At 39.6% G+C, this 12,977-nt stretch overlaps 1 protein-coding gene and 1 non-coding gene across 6 annotated transcripts in view; both read right to left on the bottom strand.

Annotated features, from left to right (window-relative positions):
• Positions 1-12,977, bottom strand: part of LAMA4 (laminin subunit alpha 4) — a 144,638-nt gene that overhangs the window by 85,381 nt on the left and 46,280 nt on the right. For all 5 annotated transcript variants that reach the window (XM_073022423.1, XM_038000999.2, XM_038000998.2 and 2 more), the window contains exons 4-5: positions 11,747-11,871; positions 6,329-6,409 (exon numbers count right to left, since the gene is read on the bottom strand). In XM_073022423.1, coding sequence (XP_072878524.1) covers positions 6,329-6,409; positions 11,747-11,871 — 206 coding nt within the window. The remainder of the gene's footprint in view (positions 1-6,328; positions 6,410-11,746; positions 11,872-12,977) is intronic.
• Positions 1,261-1,367, bottom strand: LOC119625405 (U6 spliceosomal RNA). The gene has a single exon (XR_005241613.2). It is a non-coding gene; the product is annotated as a U6 spliceosomal RNA (small nuclear RNA).

The following is a 12,977-nucleotide window of genomic DNA, read 5'->3' on the forward strand; positions in this document are numbered from 1 at the left end:
CCTTTCTGGGAGGAATGTCACTCTGTAGCTGTCATTGGGATTAAACAAAATGACATGAAAAAAAAACCAAAAGCACTTGTTGCAAAGTAGGTGCCATGTAAATGCTCTCCACTTCTTTATGAAAGACTGAGAAATAAGGTTAGGAGAACGTATGTAACCTATTCAGGGTCACAGGACAAGAATTCAGGAGTTGGGCAAGCTAGAGAGTACGGAATCATAAGAACTCTATGCAAATAACAGGGCTTAAGTGTGAAAAACTTGATGTCTTCAGAGAGGATTAGACTAAATCCCTACATCACAGTAAACCTCAATAAATGTTAGCTTTCTCTTGTTCTTCTTCCTTATTCTTCTTTTCCATCATCAAGGCCATCACTGAAATCATTATGATTATCATCTTCATCTCTGATGATACTGTGTACTGCCTTTCCTGTTAGGAGTTTAAGTCACTTTGGATTTGCTTTAATTTGCCCATTCTTTTCTTCTGATCCTTAAGCAACAAGATTCACATATCAATTATCATGTAGTCTTAGCATGTTTCTCACTCCACCACCAAGTTTGACGCATGAAAGTATACTATTAAAGCTGCCATGCGAGGCAGTGTGAATACGGAGGCATTCAGATCATATGACTGAAAATGGTATTGAACGTTGAGGGTCCTGGGTTTTAGTTTTGGATTTATTGCTAACCCAATTGTGTGATGTTAGATTAAGCCATTTCTGGCTCAGAGTCTCAGGTTCCTCATCTTACTTTTTAAATGAACTAAGTATACACACACACACACACACACTATACACACTACTATATATTATATATTTGGGGGCAGGTGAAGCTGGTGAGTCCTGAACAAGGATTTTTTTCTCTTTTTTTTTTTTTAGTTGACATGTAATGATACATATTTATGGGATACAGAGTGATATTCCCATACATGTATACAATGTATAATGATCAAATCAAGGTAATTAATATCTCATCACCTAGAACACTTATTATTTCTGTGTATCGTGAACATTCAGAATCCTCTTTTCTAGTTTTTGGAAAACAGAAACTAAATGATTAACTATATTCACCCCAGAATGCTGTAGAAAGCTACAACTTATTTCTAGCTGTAAGTTTGTGTCTGTTAACCAGAATTTCCCTAGCCTTCCCCCCATCACTTATCACCTGCCACCTTTCTCAGCCTCTAATAATCAGAATTATTCTCTCTACTTCTATGAGCTATTTTTTTTTAGCTCCCTCATATGTGGGAGAACATGTGGGATAAAAAATGTGGGCTGCTTCACAATTCTGTACGTCATCCTTGCACAGAGGCCATGCTAATCTTCTCTGGGTTATTCCAATTTTAGTATATATGCTGCCCAAGGGAGCACCTCGTCTTCAAAATGTTCTTAGTTGTTCCTACTGGGATGAGAATGAGAATTGCAAAACTCTACAAGGCTTGTGCATTTTACGATTATTTGTACCAGAAGACAACTGCCATGTGCAATCTCTATTCAGCCAGACTCAGTCAACTCTGGGTCACCCTTTCCATTTTCCTGAAATGGGGTGGGAGGTTGGGGGTAAAACAGGGCAAGGAATGACTGACTCTTGTCACTACATAGTACCTTTTTTAAAGGAACATGAAAAGTGCTGTTGTTATTTCTTATTGAGAAAAAATCATTTTTACTTAAATAAAAACAACTGAGGCCTTCAACATGCCAGATACTGTGCTGGGGGAGGAACAGACAGAGGAGGGATATGATACTGCATCTGTCAAGCAGCTCCTGGTTTCACAGACAGATAAAGAAGCCATTGTGTGATTTTGAGCAAGTGACTTAAATTATGTCGCATTTCTTCCTCTGTAAATAAGGATGAAAATGGTATCCCAGAGGATTTTTGGGGCTTTTGAGACTTAAATCATTGTCTGTAAAGTTTTTACAACAGTGCCTGACACATCACCCAGTAAGTACCTAATAAATGTTATTATTTTTATCATCATGATCATGGTTTAAATACAACACAATGTGGAAAGCTTGCCAGCTGATCTGGTGGATTTGGGGAGTAGCATGTCCAACATGGGGAGTTTAAAGTGTGAGGTGGGAGAAGGTCTTTAAGGAGGAAAAACAGGTAGGGCCCAGAGCAGGCCAACACTCATGGACCTAATTGTTAAGACAAGGCAGGTGGGTGTGCTTGAGCTGTTTTTTACCCAGTAGTGTAAGAGGCAGAGTAAGTAAAACAAGCTTCATGTTTTAGACCAATGTTTTGGAAATTTGCACATAACATGGATTCTTTTAAAAGGAAAAGCATTTTCATATAATACCCCTTCCAGTGTTAGCTTGAATTATCTTTAAATATTTCAAACAGGACGCTAGGTAGAAACTCCTTGTGTCTATGGTTTTTACATGTCTTGAAAACCAAAATAAATTTTCAAATACAACATAAATAAAACTATGAAACTAATCAATTTCAGATTCATATTAATTCAATACAACCAAATGTCCACTTGCAAAATGATGTGGTAGAGACTGCCTGCGTTCAGCATGCAAATCCAGCCATGTGCCATGTGACGACTTATGCGTCTCACCAATTTTCATTTTGGAATTTTTAGTTTTACAGTTTGCCTTGATGTCATGCCACTTGACTTCCAATTGTCTGTAATGTGTCATTGACGCACTGTCACCTCTATTATTTTCTCAGCACTGAGGGAGATCTTCCCTTATTATAACATGACACAGCATAAAGTCCAGAATGTGTTTCAATGAATGTTTTCCTTAAAGTTATTATTAAAATTAAACATAAAATTGGGAAAATATTCACCGAGAACTCACGAACCTTCATTTCCGAGGACAACCAACATTCTTAAGTCACGGTTTGAGAAATACTTCCCCAGTATGAGAGTGTGGTATTGAAGGTGAAGGTAGAGCAGTAGTTCACAAAGCAGTAAGAGTCCTGGTGCATGAGAATCCAATGGGAAGTCAAAATACAGGTCCTGGGCCTGAGCCCTGGATATTCTTTTTCAGTGGGTGGTGAAGGGCAGTTGGGGAGGGCTCAGGGATCCAAAGTTTTCCCGGAGACAGACTCAATGATCTCTAAAGTGCAAAAAGAACTAGTATGTTCTTGGTTTGGACTAATTATTACCTGTGTTTAACATAGATATCCATACAAATCAGCTGCATATTTAGAAAAGCTCTTTTGGAGAGGTTCAAGTTCACAAATACATGGAAAACACAGATTAGGCAAAGGTTAACTCAGCAACTTAAGAGCTTGGCTGTTCAAGTAGAAATCCTCCTCTTATTCCCAGGGTCAAACACAAATAAAAAGCAGCAAAGGCCACCACCATTTGGAAGATGAAGCCCTTCTGGCTCAGTTTCCTCATCTGCAAGATGACAAAATATAACCTTTTCTAAGGTGGCTGTGAAGATGACAGATGAAGAATGTAATGCAACAAGGACATAAGTGACCATTAATTAGTGGCACTATTCAGCTCAGAACCATAATTTCTAGCTAAGGAAACTGGGACTCAGGGAAATGAGCCAACGTGTCCCAGGAACACATTCGACAGTGGCAGAAGTTGGACAATGACCACTATGACTCATACTGTCACCTGCTAATTCTTACTGAGCATTTATTCAGTGCCAGGTCCCATATTAAAAACTTTACAGTATTATCTCATAACAGTTTTATGAGATGGGTAACTTTATTTTCTCCATTCTGTACAACTGGAAATTGGCACTTGGAGAGGTCAAAGAACTTGCCCGGGTAGGTCACAAAGTGGTGGAGCTGAGACTCACACTAGCCAGGCTGATGCACAAATCTCTTCTTTTCAATACTCTACTTTCACTTCCCAGACTATTGCTCTTGTCTGGAGCCTACCACTCCAGCCACAGATCTGACCCAGTCTTACTGGGTAATGGCAGAGCTCATGAGCCTCCTATGTGGGCTGAGGCATTTATCATCTGTAATTCCTTGTCAGAGGTGGGCATGCTGTCCTGATGAGGGTTTGGGATGACAGAACCCTTCTCTGCACCCCTGTGTGATTTTATAGGACTGTGCCCTTAGGGTCCAGGCGATTTCACTTCTGGGAGCTTTGCATTTGGTCAGCAGGGCTCTATCTCAGGCCATTAACTCTCCCCATGGGGGCCATCGAACACCCATTAGCAATACTGCTTAGTCATTATCAAACTAAACTGAATTTAACCTCAGATACTGAGGAGAAAAAGCTCCATCCTGGCTGATTAACAACCACCGCAGACCTCCTGTGAGCCAGAAAATAAGTAGATCAGGTGCCTCCTATTCCTGTGTCCCCAAGTAAGGAAATATAGGATAAGTGTGTCACAAATATTAATCAACCCAATGTAATTGATCATCTCTGTCAGTCCCTCCTAAGAGATGAAATTTATGTGGGCCCTAAGCTCACTTTCCCTCTTATGGCAATAAATAAATAAATTTTAAAAAGTCCACAATCCTTTAGTGAAATAATTATCCACAGTTTGCACATTTAATAATCATAATAATAATGCCTTCCAAGTGCAAAGATTTTTATCTGTATCACAGATACTGTGGCTTTTTTTTTTTTTTTGAGTTTCAGACCCACTTTTTGAGAGATAGAGGGTGTTTTCTTTGGAAGTGAGATTGCTTATAATTTAAAGTTTACATTTTGAGCCCCAGGTTGAGTTTGTGAGCCCGTCTGTGCTGTTGAGGGCCTGCAAATGAGTGACTGGGTGCTTGACTAGTTCTGCTTGGCTCTTCCTTCCCTGTCTCTAGGGCACTACACATCATTTAGCTGCCTAAACACAATGGTGAGGCCAATGCTAATGGCATTTCTGTTAAAAACAAGAAAACCTGTCTGAGAGACTCTTTTAGCAAAAGTAATTTTATCTTACAACACTGTGAGCAGCTGGCAGGTGGAGGGAATGGGAAATAAATATCTTACCAGGAGTCATTCAGTGGAAAGCCTCTCGTGCTCTGTGGAGAAGGCCTTTCTTACATGAGCAAAGCCCAGAGCAGTTTAGAAAACAGTATCATGTGCTTTTCAAAAGAAGACATTTATGCGGCCAACAAACATATGAAAAAAACCTCATCATCACTGGTCATTAGAGAAATGCAAATCAAAACCACAATGAGATACCATCTCAGGCCAGTTAGAATGGCGATCATTAAAAAGTCAGGTAACAACAGGTGCTGGAGAGGATGTGGAGAAATAGGAATGCTTTTACACTGTTGGTGGAAGTGGAAATTAATTCAACCTTTGTGGAAGACAGTGTGGCCATTCCTCAATGATCTAGAACCAGAATTACCATTTGACCCAGCAATCCCATTACTGGGCATATACCCAAAGGATTATAAATCATTCTGCTATAAAGACACATGCACACACATGTGTACTGCAGCACTATTCACAATAGCAAAGACGTGGAACCAACCCAAATGCCCACCAATGATAGACTGGATAAAGAACATATGGCACATATACACCATGGAATATTATGCAGCCATAAAAAGGATGAGTTTGTGTCCTGCAGGGTCATGGATGAAGCTGGAAACCATCATTCTCAACAAACTAACACAGGAACAGAAAACCAAACACCACATGTTCTTCAGAGGGGAACATCACACACCAGGGCCTGTCGGGGGTTAGGGGGCAAGGGGAGGGATAGCATTAGGAGAAATACCTAATGTGGATGACAGGTTGATGGGTGCAGCAAAATGCCATAGAACATGTATACCTATGTAACAAACCTGCACGTTCTGCACATGTATCCCAGAACTTAAAATATAATCAAAAAAAAAAAAAGAAAAGAAAAAAATGTCATATGTAAATACCAGCCAGGGATCCAGAAAGCCCAAACTCCTGTGGAATTTGTTTACTTTTTAGTATGGTATAAAGCTGGTATAAAGAATGGGCAAAATAATAGCTTTGTGGGTTTTTTTTTCTAATTTATTGCTCTATTGACAAAAGGTAATTCACATTTTATTTACTGAGGAAACCTCACTCTTTTTTGAGGAACACTAATTTTAGTAGTATTCCTCAATGATGGAGAGAGAAAAGAGTACTACCAAAATCATCTAGAGAGTCTTTTCAAAACACACATCCTCAATTTCCTTTTCCCCTGTGTGCTTATGCTGAGATGTGGCCCTGGCCCGAAGCTCTAGGAAGCATATTGTTATTTGCTGTACCTGGGGGATGGGATTTGGGAGAAGCTTCCCTAAGGGGTTTTGAAATGCATCGCTCAACCACACTTAAGCATCTCCTTCAGGACCAACCGAATGGGAGTATGGCAGAGCTATTGAGTGTGAGAAACAGAAAGCTTCCTTTGACCTACACAGAAAATAGAGAATTTTATTGGCTTACCTTTCACAGTTAGGTCCAGCATAATTTTCTTTACAAATGCACCGAACAGCTCCATTTTTCCTATAGCAGGATTCTGCAAAACTAAAATTGGAAGCAAATATTAGAAGTCAATTCCATACAACACCGAAGAGACTGTCTTAACTTTTTATCAGATTACCTCTATGATGGTCCCATTTAAGTTCTAATGGGTGTAATCATTTTCTTTATTTAAACTTGTACGCATTTACCTTGCAGGAAAGGTTAGGCCAGCAGGCCCCAAAAGAAAATGCCACTCGTTGGTGGGGCCGTTTCCCAGGTCCTATATGTATATTTCAAGCACAAGTCCAAAACATGTATTCCAAAGCTGGAAATAATCAAATTCTACCTGCAATTTTGGATTTATAGGAGAATCCCCTTTTATTTCCATCACTGTCTGTGTAGTCATTTAAAAGTTTCCCCTTTTTTTCTGCACTAGAACTTGTCCAGTTTTAAAGGGAAGGAACCAGTTCTAAACTATATAATCTCCACAGAATTTTAATTTTTTTCATGTGTACTTTAAACATTGGAAATAAGGGTGCTGAGACTGGCTGAGTTGATGAAAGTCCCAGTCAAGTACTGCAGCAAAACATAGGACCCACCATAAAAGGATTTTATCCCATGGAACGCTCTCTCTTCCTTCTTCTTCCTTTTTTTTTTTAAAGATAATAAAAATTAGGACACAGGACAAAAAAGTAATAAAAATATTGGTTTAGTGGAATAAATAAGTCTCCTCATTATTAAGGCAAGGGAAATGGGGTTATAGTCTCCACGTGTTTGGAAAATTCTTCATAGACACATGAATTGTGTGGGGCATAGGGGTGTGTGTGTGTGTGTGTGTGTAAAATTTTAAGGACTTTTAAATTAGCTTTGGCTTTGGTACTGTACAACCAATAAAGTGTGACCCGCTGCTCTCTTGTTCCTTTATGTATCAGCATTTCTTACCCTAATGGTGTTTGGAGGAAAGCAAATAGATGTGTTTATTTATTTGAAGACACTTCTAAAATCAGTCAGAAAACAATATGTGCTTCTCAGTGAAAGGCAACACCCACAATTTATTTTCTCTAACAGTTTGATAAAAACATTCCAACAAAATTACATTTCTTTCCCCTTTTACCCTTTATTTTGCTTGTTCTGATTTCTTAGCCTAGTTAAAGAACCACGGTCAGTTAAGAGTCCAGAATAGGAACCCCTGCTTCCATCTTTCTTTGAAGGTGTTCCACCCAGCAGCCCGCCCACGCTTGAAGGAGGCAACATCTGCTAGGGGCATCTGGAGTCATCCGCCTGTAGCTGATGTCCTGCTGTTTCAAACAGATGACATTTTCCTTAATTGGAGCAATTTCCATAGCTACTGGTAGAGATGGAGGACGTCTGGCCAACCCCCAGATAAATACATGGACATTATGCAAATCGTCCCTGGGAACAACGGCATGACCACTGGTCTCTGTGGTGAAGGCAGACTCAGCGGCAGGGCCAGCCCTCAAGGGTTCGTTTTTGTTTCTCATCAGCATTGACTGTTTATGTTTTGTCTGGTTTTGGCTAGGGGAGGGAAAACACTGCGTCTCTCTCAGCCACTGTAACCACTGTGGTGCCCATTTCCAGTGGAAGGGTGTCTTTTGCTCTTAGAAAATCTGTAGGAACTTAGAGAAAAATAGACTTGGCCCTTTGTTTGTTTGCTTAACCCCCTCAAGCATTATTTCCTTGCTTTCTTGTAACTGGAAATCCAAGTCCTGCGTCTGTGGGCTCAGCTTCATGAATGTTTCAAAGTATAATTCAGAGTCTAAACTGGACACTTTTCTGAAAAGTCCTGGAACTTCCATTTCTATAGAAAGTAGCAACATGAATTCCTTAAAAAGCTGAAAGAGGCAATGGGCATTTGATTTTTCATAAGATATTTAATTAGTATTTGAGATTAGCTAACTAAGTTAATAATAAGGCCAGATTAAAGGTTAGAACTTTTTAGAACCCAAGAAAATTTGTTCTGTTCCATGATCACAGACTAACCCCTCCTCTCCTTTTTTGCAGCCAGATTCCCCAGCAAGCGATTCAAGAAGTAGAGCTGTTGTCACTACAGAGAAAATCTGTAAATTCCCTTGGTCTTTCACACCCTTACCAATTCCTCCCTACACCAACATAATATTTATGTATAGGTGATACACTTTTGATTTCATTTTCATTTTCAGCAGGTTTTTCAGCCTTGAATCTGTACTATTAGAGACTTGAGTTTTCATATCTGTGAATATGTACCCAACTTTAGAGCACATTCTCTAGGTCCCTTCAGTGCTTCTTTGAACCCTGGATCCACTTACACAGAGAAAAATCATGGGCAGACATGGTGCCTTGACGCCTTTGGAAACTGTTTCCTCTTTCAGGAAAGGAGACTCATTTCACAGTTGGCAACTTTTGACTTCATTTCTTAAAGAGTTAACAGCATTCAGAAATGCTTCTTGCTCAACAAACATATTGGATAATATGATTCAAAAGGTAAACGGTCATTTGCTCTAGGAGTTTCAAAACACTGCTGTATTTTGACCTATCTCAATAAAGGTGAGATTTTTTGACTGTTTTATTCACTGTGGTGTCACCAGCGACTAGTGCATGACTGGCACATAAAAAGTACTGAATACCAGTTTTCATACCAGTGTATAATAAGTGCTCAATAAATATATGATTGCATGTAGACAAGGCTTCTCAGTCCATAGGGAATGATGTTCTAAAGGTCTCATATCCTAAGACCAGGTAATTTAGATAAGAAAGTCTTGTCATGCAAATAGGGTGAAAAGTGCAAAAGTGGAACAACATAATTAGAAAGAACCATCTGAGATTGCCTGCCTAATTCATCTGCTACTGTCTGAAAAAACTGCAGCTCGACGCTTATAAACCTTTTCTGAGCAGATGAGGCTACACAACATCTTTATGAGAGAATGAATGAAACCAGCTATGAGGAAGTTGGAGGTAATATATTTAACAAAATACACCATGGCAAGAGAACTGTGATAAATATCTCACCAGATGTGATTAAGACTAATGCTTGGGACCGAATATTAATGAACAATGAAAAACTATACCAAGACGGAGTGAAGGGAGCTCATAAATCAGGACATACTTGAGTGAAAATAACAGAAGAGTTAATGTTTGCATTTTCTGCCCTCACTGTGAGTACCATCCATTTTGCACATGTTATTAATACTATCAGACATGAAAAATTACAGAGCAAGGTCTGAGGCAGTTTAATAGTTTCTAAAGAAGTATGGGGCTGAAAAACGTCTGACTACTCTGACTGTTAGACTTGTCGTAGTATTTGAATACACCACAAACTATTAGGTAAAATGTTAGTTGATACTGGTGTTCAGTTAAGGAAAAACTTCGGGGGAATCTGATTGCCATCTCTCTTTTTCTTTTCTGTTTATCAGTAAGTGTGTGAGTATGAGTGAGTGTGTGTGTGTGTGTAGTAAGCATTCAGATTTTTAAAAGTCATTTTATGTGTATCATTTAATCTTTAAAACAGCTATCAATTACATAAATATTACATTCAAACACTTAGAACAGTGCCAGGCATTGAGTAAGAAAAATCTAAGTATTAGAAAAAGTACAGCAGTTTGTGTTCAAGAAAGGCAACATCTACCTCATACCTTTCCATGTTCAGGGCACCAACCCAAATGCTCCCCACATATTATCCTAGTCCAGTCCTCACAGCTCTATGATGCAGATCCGTACTTTCTAGTTTGACTTACTGTACTAAGAGAAAATCTGAGATATGAGGCTGGTAAACGAAACAAGGAATGGAGCCAAGATCTGAACCCAGGCTTCTTGACTTCAAATCCCATGGAAAGGGAGATCTAGGGAGAAAGTAACTTGCTTGAGATCACACAGGTATTATGTGTCAAAATATGAATATGAACCTAGATTGGCTACTCTTTCCACTTGTGGCATAATAAAAAAAAAAACAACACAGTATTTAGCCTTTGTCTCCGGTTCCTGGCACAGAACTCCTGTAATTCTTGGAATTTCCTGAGGGAAAAGACTGTCTTTTGTTATTCATAACAGCCACCTTTTAACCATATCTGGGTTTATGCTAATGAGTTGACTCACAGTGGATCCCTAGATATCTTCAGAATGGGAGCCCATGACCAGAGGAACCACCAAGGGACCAAACATAAACATGTAATTAGACGTTGGGAATTTCAACCCTCCCCACCCCCAACCTCTAGGGAGGAGAGAGGCTGGAGATTGAGTTCAGTTACCAATGGCCAATGATTTGACCAATCATACCTATGACATGAACCTTTGATTAAAAACTCCTGAGCAACAAGGCTTGGGGGGCTTCTGGATGGTGACACATGGAGGTGCTGAGAGCGTAGTGCTCCAGCAGAGAGCATGGAGTCTCTGCACGCTCTCCTTCTTCGCTCCCACCTCTGCATATCCTGCTCTATGCATCACTTCCATGTAGCTCTTTTGGAGTTGTACCCTTTATAATAAACTGACAGTCATAAGCATAGCACTTTTCTAAACTCTGTGAGTCATCTTAATGAACCTGGGGAGAGGTTGAGGGATCCTTCCCAAATTTGCGGTCTTCTGGGAAGAAGTGTGAACTAGCCTGGGGACCCCATTTTTGGCTGGCATTTGTAGTGGGGGCAGTCTTGTGGAACTGATTTCTTAACCTATGGGATCTGTGCTGACTGTGGAAACTTAGTGTCAGAACCGAATTGGTTGTAGGACACCCAGTTGGTGTCAGAGAATTGGTTATTTGGAAAACTATGTATCACTATACCTGTTAAATTCCATACTCTGTCATTTTAAAGAGAATAAAATGGCCAGTGATGACTTAATTACTGGATTTATGGAAACATTCTATTATTTCCATTAAAATGTATGTCTCTTTCCTTTAACTTCTCACTCAGGTCAAAACATAGCCAGAAAGTGTTCCTGTAAATCTTCTGTGAGCTGATTGGCCTAAAGCATGCATTCTGTTGATCTGTGTTCTAATTCTGAGTGAAAAGCCATATGTAGGGAAATGTTTCCTTTATGAAAATCATAAGAGGCAATAGTACTGAAAATATGATATTATGATGAGTCTGTTGGTACTACCAGTTGTGATTGCTCTAGGTCAAGGGATAGTCAAGAAAAGATGAGACTATCCTTGCTTATAAAACTTAGGAGACTTTATTGACCTTATGAGACACCCCAATATTTTGGGAACAGAGCCATCATCTATATTGTAAGTGCTTAAGTTTTCCAGGTGGTGTATTTACATGAGAAACATTTTCTCTATCTTTTCCAGTCTCATCTCAATATGAGGTTTTGCCTGTGGAGAAGCCTCAGAACTCTGGACAAGGCAAAACAAAACAAAATAAAAAAATACAGACTGATCATTAGAAGAGACCATCCTCCTTTAGGACTTACTTGGCCAAGTGGGGCAGAGGACAGGGGCACGGCTGGCAGAATCGGGGTGCTCCCCTGATGGAATCTCCGATATAACCATCCAGACACTTTTCACAGTGCTCTCCTGTTGTGTTCCGCTGGCAGTGCTATGAGACAAAAGACAAGAAGATTGACGAGGATGCAAAAGAAATTTTAGAGACAGTAAACCTAAGCATCATGCAATACTTTTTCAAGCAAAAGGGACGTCAGGTCAGATAGCACAGACAGTGTGTGGCAGTACTAATTAGTACAAGGAGTCACCCAGGCCCCAGTCAATGCCAGAAAGTGTGGGTAAGTGGTGAATGAATTTTTTCTGGTCTTTTGTGTGTGCGCTAGCAGCCTGGAGACTCTAGAGTTTGTGTGCAGAGGAGATTATTCATCAGTTACTCATTTCAATTCAGAGTGATAATCAGAATGATCAAACCCTGGATGTTCCAGAAATATCAGCTTATTGACTTCGAATGAATATGAAATGAGAAACCAACCAACCAACCAACCAACCAACCAACCAATCAACCAACCAAACAACCAATCAACCAACCAACCAACCAACCAACCAAACAAACAAACAAAAAACATCCTTCTGGTACTTAACCCATGACAACGGGAACAATAAGGATTTATGGTCTTGGAAGGATAAAATGTGTCAGATTGTAGTATAAATGGAGTAGAAGGTAGATAAAGAGCATTCTGCTCATGGGTTGGTATCTTGGATAGTGACATACAAGAAACAGTAAGGAGGTTTTTTTTCTTTGCACGATTTTTCCACTTGTAGTAAGGATTACAGGAGTAAAAGCACAAAGCAGGCTGACCCTTCTCTCTGGAATGCCATTCATCATTCAAGAGCACACTAGGCTGCAAAATCTCTTGAAAGTAAATCCTAATTCTCCTAATTCAGAATCCTTCCTTCTTTTCCACCACCCACATTGTAGTGCTATTATCTATTTTCAGCCTCATCACCCCTCCCCAACTCTGTGTCTTTTAGCACTGTATTGCCATTAACTCGAATGAAGTAGGCACTCAGTAACTGTCAAACTGATGGATTAATTTCTACAAGGGGCAGTGAGCTAACATACAAACAGCTTTCTTCTATGGAATTGTACTAGATGGTTCAAGGCAAAGCCATTAGCTCTACATTTTCATCTTTACCTTCATCAGAGTGTGTAAAGGTTGAACTGGGGTTGCAGTGGAAAATTATACTGTTAGAATTAGA

The sequence above is a fragment of the Chlorocebus sabaeus genome, chromosome 13 (assembly GCF_047675955.1).
Source record: "Chlorocebus sabaeus isolate Y175 chromosome 13, mChlSab1.0.hap1, whole genome shotgun sequence".
Taxonomy (NCBI): domain Eukaryota; kingdom Metazoa; phylum Chordata; class Mammalia; order Primates; family Cercopithecidae; genus Chlorocebus; species Chlorocebus sabaeus.